At 58.2% G+C, this 21,803-nt stretch overlaps 1 protein-coding gene across 4 annotated transcripts; it reads left to right on the top strand.

Moving 5' to 3' along the window:
* The first annotated feature begins 10 nt into the window (after positions 1-10).
* Positions 11-21,772, top strand: TUBGCP6 (tubulin gamma complex component 6). Of its 4 annotated transcripts, XM_082635680.1 has the most exons (25): positions 11-1,060; positions 1,934-2,097; positions 5,537-5,747; positions 11,271-11,444; positions 12,450-12,571; positions 13,329-13,407; positions 13,501-13,610; positions 13,801-13,892; positions 13,988-14,127; positions 15,153-15,302; positions 15,835-15,916; positions 16,002-16,090; positions 16,170-16,285; positions 17,493-17,631; positions 17,945-18,016; positions 18,207-19,434; positions 19,602-19,660; positions 19,871-20,006; positions 20,087-20,255; positions 20,336-20,477; positions 20,570-20,764; positions 20,844-20,976; positions 21,048-21,261; positions 21,333-21,532; positions 21,611-21,772. In XM_082635680.1, exons 1-25 carry the CDS (start codon positions 320-322, stop codon positions 21,700-21,702), a joined length of 5,049 nt encoding a protein of 1,682 aa, XP_082491806.1. In that variant the 5' UTR covers positions 11-319; the 3' UTR covers positions 21,703-21,772. The 4 variants fall into 4 exon arrangements, with proteins under 4 accessions (XP_082491806.1, XP_082491805.1, XP_082491804.1 ...); XM_082635679.1 differs by having other exon boundaries at positions 19,602-20,006; positions 20,922-20,976; XM_082635678.1 differs by having other exon boundaries at positions 19,602-20,006.
* Positions 21,773-21,803: the final 31 nt, after the last annotated feature.

The raw sequence follows: 21,803 nt of genomic DNA, 5'->3' as shown, positions 1-21,803 counted from the left end.
GTGGGAACGAGGCTCCACGCCGGAAGTGCCCTTGGTAGGCGGCCTCCAGGCTCCGCTCCCTCAGCGCGTGCCGCCCGCCTCTCGGGTGACGTAGTTCCGGTGCGCTTGCTCCGGCTGTCTAGCTGGTCGCGTGGCGGTGACGCGGTGGCGGGAGCTGGGGTCGCGTGCTGTGCCCGGGGTGAGGGGACCCGGCAGGCGAGCGGGCTCGCGGGCCTGGCCCACGGTCCGTCCTCGGCGGTGCCTCTGCCGGCCGTCCCTTCTCCGGGGCCCCGAGAAGGCAAGCCAGGCCGCGCTCGAGGGCCCGGCATGAGGAGGGGGCATGGCCAGCGTCCCGCAGCTGGTGGACGACCTGTGCGAGGCCCTCCTGCCGGCCGCGAAGGCTCACTGTGGCCAGCGCCGCGGGAGCCGCAAGAAGGCCAAGCAGAGCCTCAAGAGGGTGGCCTACAACGTTCTGTTCACGAGCCTCTTTCAAGATGAGACCCGCAAGCTGCAGCCTGGCCTCCCGAGACTCCCGGTGAAAAACAGGATTCTCATGCTGTCCTTCGACTTGCGAGTGAGCGGCCTGGGCGCCGAGGCCGACCGCCTGGAGGAGTTGGTGGAGGAGCTGGAGGCCGCGCATCGCCGGCCGCTGGCGGAGCTGGGGTCCGTGCTGGACCTGCTGGTGCGGCTGGCGGGCAGCGGGCCCCCGCGAATGCTGCGGCGCCGGCGGGACTTCTTCCTGCACAGCCGGCCCGTCGGGAGAGACGTTCCCTACGGCGGCTACGACTGCGCCGACCTGAGCGGGATGGAGGCGGACGTGCGGTCGCTCATCTCCGGAGAGGAGTATCTGTGTCGGGACTTGGTCCGGAAGACGCTGCAGGTGATGGAGGCGGCGCCGGGCACCGGGCTGCCCGCCGTCGGGCTCTTCTCGTATGGCGACCCCTGCGGGGACAGGTTTGAGAGGGACACCCGCGTGTCGCTCTTCGGAGCCCTGGTGCACAGCCGCACGGCCGACCTGGACGTCCGCCTGGACCTGCCCCCGGTGCCGGACAGCGCAGACCTCTCCGGACTGGCCATCAAGGTAGAGTGTTTGCTTCCTGCCTCCGGCTCCCCGGGCTTGGGAAGGGCCTCGTTTGACCAACTCGGGGCAAAAGGAGGACAGCTGGAGTCCGGAGCACTGGCGGCTGAGCCGTGGGACGGGGCTGCCGGTGCGGACCCCCACCCCACCCCCCTCCCACGCAGCCCCCGGCCACGTGCCGCTTTCCTCTTGTATTTACTGTTCAGTCACTTCTTTTGCCCTGGAGTTGATGTTTAAATTCAAGTTCATGAAGGTGAAATAAATCCGGTTCCTCCCTGCGTTTCAAGTGTTCAGTAGCCATAGGTGGCAAAAAACATTTGTCCCTGCTGTTCGTGCAGTGTTATACGCTTTTTTCCCGGTAAGGTTGGATTTTTCCGTTATTAAGTAAATTGTCGTTTCCCTTTGCATTTTGCGGCTTTGCTGAAAGGGTGCTCTGTCATCGTTCAGTTATTCCTCACTGTGAGGCATTTAGATTGTTTTCAACCATAATGCTATAGCAAACATCTTGGCGGACGTGAGTTTTTCTGTGTCTATGTGATTTTTTTATGCTGGGTTCCCCAAAATGGAATTTCCAGATCGGAGACATCTTGTGAAAAATGTCATTGTAAGTTATTTTGAGGCTCGTAAGCCTCAACAAGCCTGTGTTGTGTGAAATTGGGAATTGGTAATGAATTAGTTTAATTCCTTAAATGATTCCCTAGGGGTGAAAACATGGTGTACTACTTATGTGCTTGAGAAAAATAGAAGAAACGTTCTGCCGGGTCTTTCCCATAGAGTAAATGGAAGCGTGTGGAAGCGCCCCTGGAACTCTCATCCCACTTGGGTGAAATCTAGACACCACGTCCAGGTGAAATGTCCATTTCCCTTGGCCTCCAGGTCCCTTCGAGTGTGGATCAGTCGGAAGATGAAGGGTTCCAGTCAGCATCCAATCTGACTCCTGATTCCCAGTCTGAGCCGGGCGTGACTCCAGACATTGACCTGTGGGATGCTGTGCTCACCTATGAAGCCAGCAAGCGGAGGTGCTGGGAGCAAGTTGGATGGTTCGTGAGCTTTGCCTTGGAATGCACAGTGCCCTCCCCGCCCCCCCCAGCCCCGCCAGGTGAACCTGGCCTTTACTCAGAGAGCCCAGGTGGTTGGGATTAGGAACTTGGAAGTTTCAGTCAAGCTGTGTACAAGTTGTCTGTGCTCTAGGGGTTGAGAGAAGTGCAGGGGGGAAGGGCTCTCGGGCCTACGGAGGTTCCTGCTGAACCAGTAACTCCTGCAGATCGCACTTCGCAGTCCGAGTGGTCAGTTGGCAACTGAGTTACATCCTGGCCACGGTGGCTCCCAGTCGGAGGTGTCTGAGGGCGGCCTGGCAGGCTGTGTGGTCAGTGCCGGGCATGGGGTGCTGATGAGGGAAAGTTCTTCACATCTGTAACGACTGAGGGTGGTCCTCTGGTGAGAAGTTCGGTCATCGCAGTGTTTCCCTGGTTGGTGCTCTCCCCGTCCACGGTCTCTGCACACAGGACCTCTCAGTGTGTAGTGTGGTGGTGTCTCGCAGCCTCCCAGAGTGGGGGTAGAGGACACATTTCCCAAATGTGTGGTCATGGGATACTCTTGTTGCATCTCATCTGTTGGCATTTCTGTGGGATGCCAGTTTGGGAAGCACTGAGTGAAAGAGGTGGGGTTCCCAGGGCGCCGAGTGCCTCCTGATGCAGCCCTGGCTCCTGCAGGGTCTCCCACGGGTGAGCACGTGCCCGGGGATGTTGTGTGGGCCCTGCTCCTGCTGGGGTCGCTTTCCTGCCGTGGTCATCTTCCCCCACGTGGATTCCTCCAGGCAGGGCCAGCTTCCTGCTTCCCCAAGCACCGTCGGTTTTGGTGGTTGTCTTGTCTTTGAGAGGCTTCTCTGCCCTGTGACTTCCTGTTAAGTCTTCACCCTGTCTTATGTGTACAGAGCAAATCTAATCACTCTGCTGTTTGCTAACCCCTCACAAGTCTAAACACTTGCCATCAAGCAGCTACTACTTTCTTTTGTAAGTATTCGCTAGTGGTATTTCATTTACCAGTTCCCACTTTTCTAGGCTCAGTTTTGCAGGTCACTGCTCAGGAGACATGGTTGCTCAGCTGGTCAACATCCTCGTCCTTTTTTCTGAATGCGCTTAGTCTCCTCAGTGTCCCCCGAAAGCAGAACTGGCCCCACAGCTCCAGCGTGAGGAGTACCTTGCGGTGTCCCTTCCAGGAGGACGGCAGCCAGTGCGATAGCCTGTGCCCCGCACTCCCGCAGGAGACGCCCGGCCAGCTCGCGGCTGGGCACGGCCTGAGCTCACTCCCCCAAGGCTCTTCCACTGCCTGCTTCGTCGTAACCTGCTGCCCCAACCCCTGAGGCCTGTCACTCAAGTTCATTTGGAGAATCTCGGGAACTTATTGCAGTTAAATCCCAGCCGCCTGCTAGTTTCCTGCCGGGAGCTCTGATGAATGGGCAGTTGTGGCTCCCTGTCCACCTGCAGCCCCTGGATTGTGAGCTCTGCCCTCTCCTTGAGAACCCCCAGAGGAACCCCGCCCCTGTGCTTCCCGCTGTGAGCCAGCGTCAGTCTCCCTGCTGCCAGGAGTCCTCTGCATCTGTCGCCCTTTCTGGGGAAGTGGTTTCGTTGATCTTAAAGACCATGTTCTCTGTGGGGACAAGTGTGAGTTTGTTTTCCTTCACGGACTCTCCTCCCTCAGCTCTGAGCCACCGAAAGGGTCATGTGGCCACAGTGGTTGCAGCTGACCCTGGGAGAGTGGGCAGGAGCCTAGCACTCGAGTGCGCAGTGGGATGGCGCTCGCAGCACATGCAACCCCCCGGGGACGCCCTGGAGGTCCGTTCGGAAGGACCCTGGAGCTCCGAGTCTCCTCCTTTCCTCGAGCTCTTCCTGCCCCAAGGGAGTGTGGGCTGGTGTCGTGGCCCAGCTGGGCCCCACCTGTTGATCGGGGCACTCAGGACCGGCCCGCCCGCTTCTCCTGCCCACTCAGGCTGTCCTCCACTCGGCCAACACCACTTTCCAGGGATGGAAATCAGAGGTGTGCCGCCACTCCGCCTGCCACACCTCACGGCCTCCCCATCTGGACTGTGGACCGCCGACTCCTGCCCTCGCCCTCCCCACACTGAGCCCCAAGCACCTGGCCCCTTTCTCTTCCTGTCTCTGGGCTTTAACACAGGCTGCTCCCTCCGCCAGGGACGCTGCTCCAGGCATGGCCTTGCTCCCGGGGCCTTCCCGACCAGTGTCTCGGGTCCCTCCGGGACCCGTGTCATGGGCGGTGAGTCGTGCCTCCTTGTAGCTTGTGTCTGCGCACCTGCCCCACGAGGACTGGGCTCGTCCTGCTCTGGCCGCTGCTCTCAGACACTTGCTGAGTGAGGGAAGGAGCGCATTATGGTGCAGTGTTCGTTAAAAAACATTTTTGGTTTTAACAAGTTCTGAGATTTTTCCCGGGCTCCTTTTATTAAGAAATTACTTTTTCCAGTGGATTTTAAAAAACAATTCTTTCATACTTTCAGTAGGGGTTGATGGTTTCCAAAGGAATATTTAAGAAGTGATACTGTCTTTTTGGCCTCTTTTGAACAGTGTGACCGGGCTTGGCAGACACTGGTAGTTCCTGAACTTCCTACAGGACCCCCATAGGCAAAGACCTCAGGGGTGGATGTGTGCCCAGAGCCACCCTCTGTGAGACCCAGCTGGCCTGATTTCTCCTGGAATTTCAGGAGACTTTTTGCTCTGTACGTTCTTTGTGCTTTTCTGGGGGGAGGGTGATAAAATGCACATAACATAAAATTTATCATCTTAACTCTTTTTAAGTGTACGGTTCAGTGGCATTAAGGACATTCACGTGGTGTGACCATCACCACCATCCGTCTCCAGAACTGTTTCATCCTCCCAAACTGAGACTCGGTCCCCATTACACACTCACTCCCCCTCCCCCAGCCTCTGGCCCCCACCCTTCTCCTTTCTGTCTCTGTGGTTGTGACTACTTTAGGGACCCCACAGGAGCGGGGTCACTCAGTACTTGTTCTCTTGTGACTGGCTTGTATCACAGCGGCACGCCCTCAGGGTTCCTCCATGTTGTAGCATCTGACACGTTGTGTCAGAATTTCCTTTCTTTTTAAGGCTGGATAATAGTTCCCTCGTGTGGACGGATCACGTCCTTGTCCACTCCTCTGGCGATGGTCACGTGTGCTGTTGTTAATGTTCTGCTCCCAACTTGGGTGTTGTCTCCCACGTAGAGGCCATCGCGAGTGAGTGGTCAGCCGGAGGACCACCATGTGCCCAGAGGCGCTGGGCGGTGTGGGCATTTGCTGCTGCTTCGGGACCCTTTCTGCGCGGCGCCGTCTGACGGCCTGCCGGACGCTGCTGGAGGGCTGGGGGCCGTGGGGAGTCACACCTGGTCTTAGACGTTTTATGCTGTTTAACTGCTCTTGGTCCCTCCTTCTGTTCACGTCCGCTCGCTGCCCCCCTCTGTCCTCCACAGCCCGCCTGGCCACCGAGAGGAGCCCTACCTCACCGAGGCCGGAAGGGCCGCCTTCGACAGGTCCTGCCGGCTCTGCCAAGCGGGGCTGCAGGTGCTGGGCGGGGGCCTCCTGCAGGCCCCACAGCCCGTCCTGGTGAAGGAGTGCGAGCTGGTGAAGGACGCGCTCAACATCCTGATTGGGGTCGTGTCCGCCACGTTTTCCCTCTGCCAGGTAAGGACACGCGCACACGCGACACACCTGGGCGCTGGGTGGGAGGGGGAGGGCAGCGGCCACAGAGTCCAGGGTGGCGTGTGGTTGGGAAGCCGACTTGGCCGTCTGCCTGGTGATTGTCTTTTCGTTTCAGTTCTAAAAAGTATTAATTCATTAACATCCTTTTAAAAACTGAATAAAGGTAAGATGTTTCTCGCCATCAGTGAAAGAAGAGAAATGTACCCGTTTCCGCGGATCCTCGAGAAGTGTGGGGTGGGGGGCCCTCTGAGCCTTCCCTGTCGCTCTCTCCTGGCCGCGGGGGGCCTGGCTCAGCTGGGAAGTTGCTGCACTTTATCCAGCCTTTGCCTCTTGCTGGGCGTTTACTGAGCAAAAGAGTATGTTTACGAGAATGAAGCCTTTTGTATGTGTGGTTCTGCAACTGCTTCTTTTGTCCTGTGCCCAGTCTCTCTTTGTCTTCAGTGCACTTCCCAGGGCTGTTCTCAGGTGGAGTGTGTGCTGGGCTTGGCTCAGACACGCTCCAGCCGACTCCAGGCGGTCCTGGTGCTGGGATGTCCTCTGGGACGCTGTTCCAGACTCGGTGTTCATGGCCTCATCGTGTTCTGTTGTGTGAATGGCCCTTCTCAGTGGAGTGGAATCAACCCTCTCCACCCTTTTTAAATGGTGGTAAAACAGACGTAACTTAAAATTTACCACCTTACCCACTATTAAGTGTACTATTCAGTAGCATTAGTTACATTCACAATGTTGTGTAATCATCCCACTGTCTATTTCCAAAATTTTCCATCTTCCCAAACTGAAACTCTGTCCTCATTAAACACTGACTCCCCATTTCCCCCTCCCCCAGCCCATGGCACCCACCTTTCTACTTCCTGTCTCTGATTTTCCTCATAGGAATGGAATCATACAGTGTTTGCCCTTTTGTGTCTGACTTACTTTGTTCAGCATAATGTTCTCAGGGTTCATTCATGTTGTAACCAGTGTCAGAATTTCCTTCCTTTTTAAGGCTGAAAAGTATTCCCTGCATATATAGACCACATTTTGCTATCCATTCATCAAGTTGATGGACACTTGTGTGGATTTCACCTTTTGGCTATTGTGAATAGTGCTGTGTGAACATGGGTGCACAAGAATCTGTCTGAGTCCCAGCTTTTAGTTCATTTGGGTATATTCCTAGGAGTGGAATTGCAGTCAGTGCACGGGTCATACAGTAATTCTATGTTTAACTTTCTGAGGAACCAACAGATTATTTTCCGCCACGGCTGCACCCTTCTACACTCCCTCCAGCAGTGTCCTGGGGTTCCAGTTTTTCTGCATCCTTACCAATACTTATCCCCCACCCCTTTTTTGGTAAATAATAGCCATCCCTAATGAAGTGGTATCTCATTGTAGTTTGGATTTGCATTTCTATTATGACTAATGATGCTGAGCATTTTTTTTTTAAAGATTTTTTTCCCTTTTTTAAATTAATTAATTCCTGGCTGCGTTGGGTCTTCGTTGCTATGCGCAGGCCTTCTCTGGTTGTGGCGAGCGGGGCTACTCTCCGTTGCGATGCACAGGCTTCTCATCGCGGTGGCTTCTTTTGTTGTGGAGCACGGGCTCTAGGCACATGGGCTTCAGTAGTTGTGGCACACAGACTCAGTAGTTGTGGCACACGGGCTTGTTTGCTCCATGGTATGTGGGATCTTCCTGGACCAGGGCTCCAACACGTGTCCCCTGCATTGGCAGGCGGATTCTTAAGCACTGTGCCACCAGGGAAGTCCCAAGCATTTTTTCATGGGTATATCTTTTTTGAAGAAATGTCTATTCTAGTCCTTTGCCTTTTTTGTTTGTTTTTGGGTTTAGAGAACAGAAATGTATTTTCCCATAGTTTTGGATGCTGGAGGTACAATATTAAGGTGCTTGCAGAATTAATTTCTCCTGAGGCCTTTCTCCTTGGCTTTCAGACAGCTGCTTTCTTACTGTGTCCTCACATGTCCTTTGCCCATTTTTGAATTGGGCTGTTTAGTTGTAGGAGTTCTTTATACATTCTGGATATTAATCCCTTATCAGATATATGATTTGCAAATATTTTCTCCCATTCTGTAGGTTGTTTTTTCATTCTCTTTGATAGTATCCTTTGAAGTACAAAAGTTTTTACTTTTGATGAAGTTTTTTTTTTTTCTTTTGTTGCCTGTACCTTTGGTGTCATATTTGAGAAATCGCCAAATTCAAGGCCTCTGTGTTTCCTTCCAAGAGTTTATTGTTTTAGCTTTTTTTTTTTTTTTTTTTCTTTTTGCGGTATGCGGGCCTCTCACTGTTGTGGCCTCTCCCGTTGCGGAGCACAGGCTCCGGATGCGCAGGCCCAGCGGCCATGGCTCACGGGCCCAGCCGCTCCGCGGCATATGGGATCCTCCCAGACCGGGGCACGAACCTGTATCCCCTGCATCGGCAGGCGGACTCTCAACCACTGCGCCACCAGGGAGGCCCTGTTTTAGCTTTTAAGTTTAGATATTTGATCTATTTTGAGTTAATTTTGTATATGGTGCAGGGGGAGGGTCCAACTCAAATCTTTAGCATGTGGATATTCTGTTTACCGTGCACCATTTGTTGAAAAGACTGTTCTTTCCCCATTGTATAGTCTTGGTGGTATCCTTATGCATTAATTGACCGTATATGTGAGTGTTTATTTTTGGACTCTGTTCTGTTCCGCTGGTCTTCATGTCTGTCCTAATGTCAGTACTACACTGTTCTGTTTTTTGGGGGTGCTGTGCCGCACAGCTTGTGGGATCTCAGTTCCCTGACCAGGGATTGAACCCGGCCCACGGCAGTGAAAGCGCCAAGTCCTAACCACTAGGGCAGCAGGGAACTCCCCAAGTTCTACACTGTTTTGATTACTGTAACTTTGTAGGAAGTTTTGACCTTGGGAGGTGTGAGTTCTCCAACTTTTTTTTAAGATTGTTGTGGTTATTCAGGGTCCCTTGCAATACCATTATGAAGTTTAGAATGGTTTTTCCTATTTCTGCTAAAAACACCATTGGGATATTGATAGGGATTGCATTGCATCCATAGATCGATTTGGGTGTATTATTATTATTTTTGGCCACACACACACAGCATGTGGGATATTAGTTCCCTGACCAGGGATTGAACCCGTGCCCCCTGCAGTGGAAGTGCTGAGTCTTAACCACTGGACTGCCAGGGAATTCCCTGGGTGTATTATTATCCTAACATTATTAGACATTCCAGTCCATGAACATCGGATGTCTTCGCATTTATTTAGGTCTTTAATTTCTTTCAGCAATGTTTTCTAGTTTTCACTATAACCAGTCTTTTGCCTTCTCAGTTAAATTTATCTCTTAAGTATTTTATTCTTATATTACACTAGTAAATGGAATTGTTTTCTTAGTTTCCTTTATTTGGATTGTTCGTTGCAAGTGTATAGAAATACAACTGATCTTTGTTTGTTGATTTCATATCCTGGAACTTTGCTGAATTCGTTTATAGCTCTAACAGGTGTTTTGTAGATTCTTCAGCATTTTCTGTATGTAAGATGATGTCATCTGCAGACAGATAATTTTCTTCTTCCTTTCCAATTTGGATACTAAAATGTCTCCTTCTTGCCTAATTGCTCTGGCTGGGACTTCCAGTATTCTGTTGAACAGAAGTGGTGAAACAGGCATCCTTGCCTTGTTCCTTATCCTTGGGGGAAAGCTTTCAGTCTCTCACCACTGAGTGTCATGTGAGCTGTGGGTTTTTGACACGTGGCCTTTATCCTGTTGAGAAAGTTCCATTCTTTTCCTAGTTTATTGAGTGTTTTTATCATGAAAAAGTATTGAGTTTTGTCAGTTGTTTTTTTTGCATCAGCTGAGATGATCATATATAATTTTTTCCTTCGTTCTATTAGTGTGGTGTATTACATTGATTTTTTAAAAATAAATTTATTCATTTATTTTTGGCTACCTTGGGTCTTCATTGCTGCGTGTGGGCTTTCTCTAGCTGTGGAAAGCCAGGGGCTACTCTTCATTGCGGTGCGCGTGCTTCTCATTGCAGTGGCTTCTCTTGCTGTGGAGCATGGGCTCTAGGCGCGCGGGCTTCAGTAGTTGTGGCATGCGGGCTCAGTAGTTGTGGCTCGCGGGCTCTAGAGTGCAGGCTCTGTAGTTACGGCGCATGGGCTTAGTTGCTCTGTGGCATGTGGGATCTTCCCGGACCAGGGATCAAACCTGTGTCCCCTGCATTGGCAGGGGGATTCTTAACCACTGCGCCACCAGGGAAGTCCCTACATTGATTTTTGTATGTTGAACTACCCTCGCATTCCTGAGATAAAACCCACGTGGTCATGGTGTATAATCCTTTAACATGCTGATAGATTCAGTTTGTTAAGATTTTATCAAGGATTTTTGCATCTGTGTTCATAAGGGATGTTGACCTGTAATCTTTTCCTTGTAATGTCTTTATCTTGCTTTGGCATCAGGGCAATACTGGCCTCTTAGAATTAGGAAGTGTTCCCTCCTCTTTAATTTTTGGAAGAGTTTAAGAATAACTGGTGGTAGTTCTTTAATTGTTTGGTAGGATTTACCAGTGAAGCCATATGGTGTTAGACTTTTCACTTTTGGGTTTTTGTTGATTTTATTTTCTTTAAATTGTAAAATTCACACGACATTAACATTTATCACCTTAACTTGTTGGGAGGTGTTGTGCTGGTCCCAGCCTATTTTTTTGCAATTAATTAATTAATTAATTAATTTGAGGCTGCGTTGGGTCTTCGTTGCTGCGTGCAGGCTTCCTCTAGTTGTGGCGATCGGGGGCTACTCTTTGTTGTGGTGCGTGGGCTTCTTATAGTGGTGGCTTATCTCGTTGCGGAGCACAGTATTTGTGGTGTGCAGGCTCAGTAGCTCCACGGCATGTGAGATCTTCCCGGACCAGAGCTCGAATCGTGTCCCCTGCACTGGCAGGCTGATTCTTAACCACTGCGCCACCAGGGAAGCCCCTCTATTCCCTTTTTTACTGTTTCTCTTCTTCTGTTAGCTTTGGGTTTCATTTGCTCTTTTTCCACTTCATTAAGGTATACAGTGTGGGTATTTATTTGAGACCTTTCTTTTTAATGCAGGTACCTGCAGCTGTACGTTTTCCTGTTCACACTGCTTTCACTGCATCCCACAAGTTTGCTTGCAGTCAGCCCTCTCTTAGGTTGTTTCCGTGCTCTGCGGTTGTAAACCATATTGTGGGGAACATGCCATGGCAGATATTTGTGTGCCTTTTCCATTATTTCCTTGGGACAGGTGCCTGGGAGTTGAATTGCCAGATCTAACGGCAAGCACTTTCTTACAGCCTCAGCCCCAAGCAGGTGTTTGTGTGCACTCCTCAGGTAGCTTGGAAGGCCTTCTGCCCCCTGCACCCTTTCCTGTGTGTGTATCTGGGTCGGGGCACCTGGTCTTGGGGGTGCTGCGGGCAGTGCTGTGGTTGGGTGCACAGGTGGAATGGGATGCAGCACCACGTTGGGCTCTGGGTGCCCGGCCCCAGCGACCTCCCCTTTGTCCTGTCCAGCCAGCTCAGGCCTTCACGGTGAAGCAGGGTGTCCATGTCTCAGGAGCATCCCCCGAGAGCGTCAGCAGCCTCCTCTCGGAGGTGGCCGAGTGCGGGACCCACTACGCACGCCTGAGCCACTTCTCTCTGCAGCCTGTGCTGGACTCCTCGTGCAGTGAGGGCCTCGTGTTCCAGGTACGGCCCCGCCTCGTGCTGCTGCAGGTGTGCCTGAGAGCTGTCCACAGCTCCCGCACCAGGGCCTCTGAGCACAAACGGTGTTCTCCTCGGTGATGTCCAAAATCCGTCAGTTACCCTTCAGGAATGGGGTGGCCGGCGATTATGTCTTACCTGGCCCGTCACTTCACTGAAAACTTGGGGCAGACACGTTGGGGCCACGAGAGAGCGCGAGGCAGGTGTGGCCAGTGCTGGGGGCCCCGGGGGCAGGCCAGGCGGTGTGGGGTGGGCCCATGCTGCCTGTTCCCCACTGGGTCCCTGGCGTGGGGCTGAACCGGGTCCTCTTGAAAGCCTTGTTTTTGGCCCATTCGCTGGCCACAGCCCCCAGGACAGCGCGGGCAGCTGTGTGGGAGGGGCATCCAGACTGAGAGAAGGGTGCGGGCACCGCAGCGGGGTTGCTGGGGTGACGTGACGAGGCTCAGGTTCTAGGATGGGTCCCAGTGGGGCTGGGAGGGCAGAAGGAAATCAAGACAGGACTGCTGTGCCGGCTCTCTGGGGTGTGAGGGCGGGACGGCTCTCTCCTTGCTGGTGGGTGCCTGACGTTTGTTCTGGAGTGTTCCACGCAGACCTCCTGGAACGGCGTGAGCTGAGCTGGGGACATATTTCTGTGGTGCTGCCCAGGACACGTGTGTCCTCGAGACCCCAGTGATCTGGGCAGCCAGAGACCCTCTGAGGGCTGGCGTCTGTGCACAGAGCCCAGCTGCTTGGGATCCGCAGGGTCCGATTTCCCGGTGCAGCTGGCCCTGGCTGCGGGGACAGGATTTGCAGTGGCCTCGGGCTTCCGGCCAGGCTCGGTGTCTGCACGTGACCCACAGATGCCCGTTCCTTGGAACACGGGGCCCCAGGGTTGGGGGTGGAAGCCCTGCCTTTTGCCTACACCGGCTCGTCCTCTGGTTCTGAGCTTGGTGGCAGTGCCCCAAGTGCCTGGCCGTCCTCCTCCAAGCCCCCTTGCCCCCTGCCCCGCAGGCCTTCACCAGCGGCCTGAGGAGGTACCTGCAGTACTACCGGGCCTGTGTGCTCTCCACCCCGCCCACCCTGAGCCTCCTCGCCATTGCCTTTCTCTTCAAGAAACTGGGCCGGCAGCTCAGGTGAGCCTCAGCATGGCAGCCTGGTAGCTGGGCAGGTGTGGGGCTTGCTGGGTGTTGGGCGGCCATGAAAACAGCCCTCCTGGTGGGCATCTGGACAGCCCCTTGACCCAGGTGAGTTCACGAGGTACTGGGCGCTGTCTGTTGGCAGCCCACCATGCGGGCCCTGCCCAGGATCGGGGGCTCCTGCCTGACAGGCACACAGGGTGCCTACAGACAGACCCGGCCCCTGGCACCCAGGAGCCAGTTAGTAAACGCCAGGCCAAGGCCTGCTGGCAGGTGCCACCTGGAGAAGGCAAGGTGGGGGGCTGGGGCGGGCTGAGGGTATCAGTGGGAGAGGAGTTCTTGCAGGCAGAGGGGCAGGAGTGTGGAGGTCCCGGGGCTGGAGATGGGAGCCTGGGGGCGTCTGGAGGGCGCTGTCGGGGGCTGCGCTGCCATGTGGAGCACGGCCTGAAGCAGGGTGTTGGGGGCGAGGGCCCCGAGGGGGACTTGGCAGCCATCCAGGGCAGAGGAGGTGGCAGCCTGGGGGAGGCTGGAGAGTGGCAGGTTTGGAGAAGGGTTGTGGACTCAGGGGAATTCAGTCTTGGCCAGACCTGGGGAGGAGGTGGAGATGCGTGGGGTGCCCTGGGAGGGGCCCGGCAGGAGGCTCACACCTGAGGTCCTTGAGGTGCAGGTGGTTTTAAAGCCAGACCATCTGGACAGGCAGAGGAGGGCCTGGGACGTGTTCTGCTCACCTGCTCTCACTGGCCTGTGTGTCCAGGTACCTGGCTGAGCTCTGCGGTGTCGGCACTGGACTCCTGGGCGCTGGGGGTGGAGCGCCCGGGGCTGCGTTCCCCACTGTGAGTCTGGGTTCCTGCCGGGTGTGGGGGACGGGCAGGGCTCCCCGCCTGCTGTCTGCCGTGTGCGCTGAGCCCTCCCCTTGCCGCCTCCAGGGGGTGAAGCTGCTCTCCTACCTCTACCAGGAGGCCCTGGATAACTGCAGCAACGAGCACTACCCGGTCCTGCTGTCTCTGCTGAAGACCAGCTGCGAGCCCTACACGCGGTGGGGGCCACGCTCAGCCCTAACACGTTTGAGCTCGTCCTCGCGTCAGGGCGCCTGCTCAGCGCAGGGATCAGAGACCGGGGTGGCGCGGGGAGGGCAGGATGGGGGGTTCGGACTGTGGGCACAGGGGCGCAGCTCTCTACCCCCGTGAGTGCCACCCACCTCACCACTGGCCCACCCACCCTGGCAGGTTCATCCACGACTGGGTGTACAGTGGGGTCTTCAGAGACGTTTACGGCGAGTTCATGATCCAGGTGAACCACGAGTACTTGGGCTTCAGAGGTAGGTGGTGGCCGGCTGCCGGCTGGGACCCCACACCCTCAGGTGGGTCAGGGCTGTGGTTGGACGCAGACCCGGCTGTCCTGTCCCACACGTAGATAAGTTTTACTGGACCCACGGCTATGTGCTCATTTCCAAAGAGGTGGAGGACTGCGTCCCCGTGTTCCTGAGGCACATTGCCCACGACGTGTATGTCTGCGGGAAGACCATCAACCTGCTGAAGCTCTGCTGCCCCCGGGTGAGGAGGGGCCGGCACGCGCCACCCGCAGTGTGCTGCCTGCTCGTCGTCTGCCAGCCCCCGGCCCCCTGCGGCCTGGCCATCTGTCCTTAGCTCTGGGTCAGCTGTGTTGGAGCAGGGGTCGTGGTGACCTCTCCCTCAGTTTCTCTTGAGAGTTTCACGAGCTCAACTTCGGTTGAGTTTCTGGACACTCGTTCAAAGACGGGAGGAGAGCTGAGAGCGTTTCAGAGGCCAGGGGGGCAGTGGGCTCCTCCCTGCCCTCCTCCGCATTGGAAACTGCCCCGGCAGGACGGGGATGGGCCGCGTCGCCAGGAAGGTGGACCCAGGGAGTCGTGTGTAGGGGTCACAGGGCTTGGCTGTGCTCCGTGCGGCTGAGGCTCTGTGGAAGATGGCCAGGTGGCAGTGGTGGGGTGTGGACCGGCAGCCTCTGCCTGGAGGTGGTGTCTGATGTCTGAGCAGGCTGGCCAGGTGTGTGGACCTGGGGGTTCCTGGCAGTGGAACCGCCGGGTGCAGGCCGGATCAGGGGGCAGCAGCCGGCTGAGTGCAGGGCTGAGATCAGACTGGAGCGGCCAGGACAGGCTCAGGGCTGGGTGGAAGCGGCCCATGCAGGGGAGGAGACCCATATCGGTGAGCCCCCAGGAGCAGCCTAGAGGTCGGCTGCGGGGAGGTGGGGCTCTAGGGAGGGCGCGACGACATGGTGGGCTTGGCCCTGGGGAGAGGGCGTGGCGGCCGGGGCAGTCCTGTCTGAGCTGATCTTAGGAAGTGCGTGTGGGTGTGTCCGGCTCTGGGCAGCTTCTTCTGAAGTGTTGTTTGTGGGAGCCAGACCTGGCTTCTGCCACAGGGCAGCCTTGTCCTGGGCGGAAACCCACCCAGCCTGTGACGTCCTGGAGCCGCGGAGTATGTCAGCGAGGGGTGCAGTGTCTCTGAGGAAGCAGGCTGTCCGCGTGGGTCGCCAGAAACAGGGAGGCAGAGGGGTGTGGGTCTGAGTGCCTGTGGGCTCATGGCAGGTCCTCCCTCCTCGGCAGCATTACCTCTGCTGCTCCGATGTCCCGGTCCCTCGCATCTCGGTGATATTCTCCCTCGAGGAGCTGAAGGACATCGAGAAGGACTGTGCCATCTATGTGGGCCGGATGGAGAGGGTGGCGCGCCACAGCTCCATCAGCAAGGAGGAGAAGGTGAGCGAGGGGGGCACCTTGGGCCACGGGCCTTTCCTTGCACCTCCCCCTCTCTCCTCCCAGAGTGGGCTGGACAGTGGGCTCCGCTCCTGCTCAGGAGGGGCAGGTGTACTGGGGCCCAAGCTTTGCGCCTCCTGTGGACTGGGGAGGGGTTTGATGGAAAGTCCTTCCTGGCCTGGCACCTGGTGGGCAGCAGGGAGATGTGGGTTGGGCAGACCCCAGAGAGCAAGTGGCGGGGGGTGAGCGTTGGAGGTGCAGAGGAGGCCGTATACCCTGCTGGGGCGGCCTGGCCTAGCCCTCTGTCCCTGCAGGGAAGCCCGTCACCTTCAAGGTAGGCATACAGGCCTGGGATCTTGGCCCCAGATTGCTCTGGGAGAGTGTGTCGATTGCCTGGGAACCAGCCTCACCACTGTGTGGGGTGGGCACTGTGCCCCCAGAGCCCACCCAGGGTCTGAGCGGACCTCTCTCCCAGGCCATCCCAGGGGCACGGGAGGGAGGATTAGATGCATCAATCACTGGTGGTCTTTTTCAGGAATTACGAATGGAAATTGCAAAACAAGAATTAATTGTCCAGGCCCGGGAAGCGGCGTCCAGGGTCCTGAGCGCGCTCAGTGGTGCGTGTGGCTCGGGTCCCCCCTCTGTGTCGGGGGGCTGCCTTCTGGGGCTCCTCATAACGCGCCACTTACTCTCTTGTCGCAGATCGGCAGCTGTCTGAGCGGATGGCCTTGGATGCCCAGAAGCGAGAGCAGTTTCAGAGGCTGAAGGAGCAGTTTCTGAAGGACCGGGAGGTGGGTGGGGTTGGCCCTGGGGTGGCACAGGCTCGGGGAGGCGGCCTCACCAACGGGGCCGCCGGGGGGTATTGTGCAGCGTCGCCAGGCGGCCAGGCAGGAGGAGCTGGATGATGACTTCAGCTACGCCCGCGAGCTCCGGGACCGGCAGAGGAGGCTGAAGGCCCTGGAGGAGCAGCTGGAGAGGAAGGCCAGGTAGGCGGCCGCGGGCGCAGTGGCCACTCCCGGTCGGCCTCCCTGGGACGAGGGCACCGCAGGGACACCGTGGCTCGTTTGATCTTTGTGATGGGCCTTTACCTTTTATTTTGAAACCTTTCAGGTGTACGTTCAGGCCGGAAGAATAGTGGTCTGAACTCAGAATGTCTTCTTGCGGTTGGTTTGTGTGGGTTGGGATTCAGGATCGGGCCACACACTGTGTTCCTGTTGCCTCTCTGTCTCTTTGTTTCTTTTAAGTAAAACAGCTCCTGTTTTTCTAATTCTTAAACCTATTAGCAGCTTGACAGAGAGACAGGAATTTCTCCAGCACGGTATCTGAGAGTCTGTCTCTTGCTGTGCCATCAGCTTGTCCCACCCTCCCCTGCATTTCCCATAAGCTGGCAGCAGAGCTGGCATCTTGAAGGGGGGGCCCTTTGTGGGAGGGCTGTCCCTTCCTACTCATCGTCTCGGGGTCTCAGTTGTCCTGACCTTGGGAACGGTTTATGGAGCTGTGGCGGAGCCAGCAAGTGATGAGTGCATGTATGCCTGTGCACGTGCATCCGTGCTGTCTTGTGTGTACATACGTGTGTGTGTGTGCATGTGAGTAGACGTTATTCACCTGTTTACATGAGGAGGAAACTAGGTGTAGAGGCTGTGTCACTGGCCTGTGGCAACCGAATTAAAAATGGCCGGTCCAGGTTTGAAACCAGTTTCCTGATGGCGAGAGGATCAAAATCGTTGGGTGTTAACATGCCAGGCCAGCTTTGAATTAAGCAAATAAAATGTTTACACTGCACCCTGTATACCCTTTTGCATTAATAATCAGTTCTCTGGGGTTTGCACCAGCAGAACGGGAAGTTACCTTTTATGCAGCTGAGGAAGCGAGGCCTTACCTCCTAGAGGGCCTGGGCAGCCCCTGGCCCCTCGCCAGTCCCTCTGCTTCAGGTTGTGTAGGGGCTCATTCTGGTGTTTACTCAGCAGAGTGAATTCACTGGGCCTGCCCGCTGGGGGCTCCTAGTCTGGGGGCCAGAAAGACCTGCCCAGTGAGGCCCCTGTAGGTGTTGCGGGACCAGCTGCCTGCCCGGGGAAGGCACTGGGCATGTGGACTGCCCATCAGGGGCCTCTGCCACGGAGAGCATCCAGCCCACAGGGCACTGGCTGGACAGTGGGGTGACCATGGTGATCGGTCCTCTCTCGGTGGCTACAGGCAGGCACTGGTGGATCATTACAGCAAGTTGTCTGCAGAGGCAGCTCGCCGGGAGCAAAAGGCGCTGTGGAAGGTCCAGAGGCACAGATTGGCTGGCGCTCGGCTTCGTTTTCTCTTAGAAGATCAGAAACGCATTCAGGTAGCGCTGCCGTTCACACGGGAGCTCTTCCCCGGCCCCCCGGGGACTCAGAAGCCCCTGAGGTCGCACGCAGACCTTCCTGTGTGCCTGCTGGAGGAGGATGAGTAAGGCTCTCCTCACGTGTTCAGAGGGGTCGTGACTGGGAGAGGCCGTGCTGCCCTCAAGACGACACAGGTGGTGCTGGGCGCCAGCCGGGCTGCGAGCCAAGTGCCGCGTGAGCCCCGCCGCGTCGCGGTGCCGACAGTTGCGGGCGGTGGGGCTGTGGCTTCCACCCCCACGGCTGCGGCCACACATCCTGCTGGTTGAATTTCAGGAGCTGCTGGAAGACATGGCGGAGGGGAAGCCCCTGGAGCCGCTGGCCATCCTCCCAGGTGCTCGCTCCCAGGTGAGTGCCCGCTCCCGGGCGAGGGGCCAGGGCAGGATCCAGGGCACATAGGATGGGGCTCGGAGTTGGCTGCCCCGTGCCTGGCCTGTGTCCCCACTGCCCCCCTATCGTGGGTTTTGGTGCTGGGTACAGAACTGAACTCGGGGGACAGAGCCAGATAGGGAGGGACCAACGCGCACTTGTGTTTCAGGTGTCCTTTCTGGGCCCCGAGCACCCAGGTGGAGGTGGCAGCTGTGATCCTGGGCACGAGGGGCGGCACGAGGCTGTCTGGGACAGCCCCGATGGGCAGAGCATGCTGACGCCAAAGCCCCTCGAGCCTCCAGCAGCTGGGGCCTGCGGCTCAGGGCCAGGAGCGGGCCTGCTGTCAGAGCAGGCGGAGGGGCCGGGGCCGTTCTCTGTGGGCCTCAGCATCCGAGACTTCCTGCCCATGGCCCAGGGGGCTGAGCAGCCTGTGCTCACCAGTGCGGCCCCCATCCTGGACGAGGCGCTGCAGACCATCGGCTCGGACCTGCCTCCCCTGGCTCCGTCCGCAGCAGTGGACACAGGGCCCTCCGGGCCACAGGAGTACGATTTCAGAACCATCCTGAGGCCATCTGTGGCCGCCCCAGCTTCCCCAGGGGCCCTCCAGACTGCAGGAGGCAGCTTGGGCAGTGAGGGGCAGCGGCTGCGGGAGGACACTCACGTGCAGCTGGACACGAGTGTCCCTGATGGGCGGGTGGCTCTGCCTTACGCGCACCCCCCTCAGCACCCCTCCCGCCAGGAGGAGAGCAGCCAGGCCATGGGGCAGCTATGTGGGCAAGTGGCAGCAGAGCCTGGTGTTCCCACAGAGGGTTATGCTTCTGGAATGGCTCCCTCCCAGCCACGGTGGAACGTCCACGGACATGTGTCTGATGCCAGCATCAGGGTGGGGGAGAACGTGTGGGATGTGGCCCCCTCCCGGCCACGGTGGAACGTCCACGGACACGTGTCTGATGCCAGCATCAGGGTGGGGGAGAATGTGTGGGATGTGGCCCCCTCCCGGCCACGGTGGAACGTCCACGGGCACGTGTCTGATGCCAGCATCAGGGTGGGGGAGAACGTATGGGATGTGGTCCCCTCCCGGCCGCGGTGGAACGTCCACGGGCACGTGTCTCAGTCCAGTGTGATGCTGGGGGTGGTCTCAGGGGAAGCCGAGCCCAATGTGCCCGGGCCCCCCTGGGCGCCCCCTGACCATGGGTCCCAGTCAGGCCTCAGCTTGGGAGCCCAGAGCCCTGCCCAGGAACATGAGCCACGGCTGCCTGCAGAGACGGCCTTAGGCGGCTCCGGCGCACAAGTGGCTCGACCTGGCTCTGGCCGTGGGGAGAAGACTGGCCTGCAGGCCTTGCTGTGTGCGGAGGCTGCACCCACTGCTCTGGAAGACAGTATCCCTGAGGAGCCAGGTCAGTGGGGCCCCCAGGGCTGTCCTGTGACGGGGGGCGTGAGCCCGGGGTGGGGGGTGGTGGGGAGGGTGGGTGAGAAGCTGGCTGCCCCGGGGACTTGGTGGGGTGCTGCCCTGCGGCAGGTGCTGGGCCCTGACGCCCCCTCCCACCCCATTTGTTCCGCTCAGGCCCGGGGGTGAGTGGGGACTCCCAGGACCTCTCTCCAAGTGGCCCTCCGAGCTCACAGGTCAGGGCAGACGTGGTGAGGGGCTGGGGATTAGGAGTCGGGGGAGCGTGTGCTGCTGGTGGGCCCCCTGCCCCCACCCCCACCTGGCCTGTTGGGGGCAGCGAGGGCTCTGTCCCGGGACTGGTCAGCACGTGGGGGATTCCCCCCGCCTGGTCCGTCCTCTTCCACACGAGGGGAACGGGCGGGTTCCTTGAGGCTGGGTTGTCTCAGGAGGGCGTGGACACCCGGAGCAGCCCAGGCCCCGGCGAGGAGGCGGCCCAGCGCTGGGACAGGGAGCAGGCCTACTTGGCGGGCCTGGCGGGGCAGTACTGCCTGGAGCAGTACCCGGACAGCTACGAGGCCATGTGTGAGTGGGCTGGCCGTGGCGGGAGGGAGCCTGGCCGGTGTGTCCCTGGTGCGGGACCGTGGTCTGTGTCACCCCTGCAGCAGAGCCTCCTGTTGCCCGCCTCCTGCACCACGGGCTTCCCCGAGCTTTTGGCCTCCCCGAGGATGCCGGGGCCCAGTCAGATGCAGACGCGAGTGCTGTGCAGCTGAGCGAGCTGCTGCCGCTGCCCGTGCTCATGAAGCACTCCATCACGGCCCCGCTGGCTGCCCAGTGAGTGCCCGCCCCGCCCGGCCCTCCCCACCCAGCCCTCCCTGCCTTGCCGGCCAGTGACGCCAGGCCCCTCCCGCCAGCGTCTCCCTGGTGAACAAGGCCGCGGTCGACTACTTCTTCGTGGAGCTGCACCTCGGGGCGCACTTTGAGGCGCTGCGGCACTTCCTGCTGATGGAGGACGGGGAGTTTGCACAGTCCCTCAGCGACCTGCTCTTTGAGAAGGTGACCCCGCGTGGGGCGGGCACAGGTGGGGCTGCGGGAGGGAGTCCGGAGGCCTCGGGACACCTTGGGACACCCGTGCCCTGCCGCTGCAGCTTGGGGCGGGACAGACGCCTGGGGAGCTCCTGAGCCCGCTGGTGCTCAACTCCGTGCTGAGCAAGGCCCTGCAGTACAGCCTGCACGGCGACACCCCGCACGCCGCCAACCTCTCCTTTGCCCTCAAGTTCCTGCCTGAGACGTTTGCCCCCAATGCCCCGGACGTGCTGAGCTGCCTGGAGCTCAGGTACAAGGTGAGTATGGCCCCCCTTGTGCAGATGGGTGGGGGACGGTCCCGGGACGCAGGGCGTGCTAAGTCGGCTTCCCTGGCAGGTTGACTGGCCCCTCAACATCGTGGTCACTGAGGGCTGCTTGAGCAGGTACAGCGGCATTTTCTCCTTCCTGTTGCAGCTGAAGCTCATGATGTGGACACTTAAGGATGTCTGCTTCCACCTCAAGCGCACAGGTGAGCCTGGCGGGGCCCTGGTGTCCCCTCAGCCCGTGGCCGTACCTCAACACCCTCCCCCTCCCCCGCAGCACGGGTGAGCCACGCAGCCGGCTCGGTACAGTTCCGCCAGCTGCAGCTGTTCAAACACGAGATGCAGCACTTTGTGAAGGTCATCCAGGGCTACATCGCCAACCAGATCCTGCATGTCACCTGGTGCGAGTTCCAGGCCAGGCTGGCCTCGGTGGGCGACCTAGAGGAGATCCAGCGCGCCCATGCCGAGTACCTGCACAAGGCTGTCTTCAGGTGAGGTGCGGGGCCGGGGCCGCGTCCCCCGTGTCGGGCGTGCTCACTGCAGCCCTCGCCTTGCTCCCCAGGGGCCTGCTGACGGAGAAGGCGGCGCCTGTCATGAACATCATCCACAGCATCTTCAGCCTGGTCCTCAAGTTCCGCAGCCAGCTCATCTCCCAGCCCTGGGGCCCGGCCAGCGGCCCCCGCGGCCCCGAGCACCCCAACTTCGCCCTCCTGCAGCAGTCCTACAGCACCTTCAAGTACTACTCCCACTTCCTTTTCAAAGGTGACCCCTCCCCTGGGGCCGGGCAGGGACAGGTGGGGTGGGGGCGGGGCTGAGCTGCTCACTGACCCCTCCCTCCAGTGGTGAGCAAGCTGGTGAACCGAGGCTACCAGCCCCACCTGGAGGACTTCCTGCTGCGCATCAACTTCAACAGTTACTACCAGGACGCCTGAGGCCTGTGTGGCCCTGGCCTGTGTGGCCCTGGCGGGTGCCTGGGCTGGAATAAAGGTGCTGCCCGCCCTACTCATGCCTCTCTCTACTGGGCGGGTCCTGG

Source organism: Mesoplodon mirus (assembly GCF_964341445.2).
Source record: "Mesoplodon mirus genome assembly, chromosome: 11".
Lineage (NCBI taxonomy): Eukaryota > Metazoa > Chordata > Mammalia > Artiodactyla > Ziphiidae > Mesoplodon > Mesoplodon mirus.
This window is presented reverse-complemented; position numbering and strand designations above follow the sequence as displayed.

Excerpts from the sequence above, each read along its gene's own strand:
- TUBGCP6 (XM_082635678.1), top strand. The coding sequence starts at position 320 with ATGGCCAGCGTCCCGCAGCTGGTGGACGACCTGTGCGAGGCCCTCCTG. Across the intron at positions 1,061-1,933 it reads TCTCCGGACTGGCCATCAAG|GTCCCTTCGAGTGTGGATCA; the intron begins GTAGAGTGTTTG and ends CTTGGCCTCCAG. Across the intron at positions 12,572-13,328 it reads AAACTGGGCCGGCAGCTCAG|GTACCTGGCTGAGCTCTGCG; the intron begins GTGAGCCTCAGC and ends CTGTGTGTCCAG.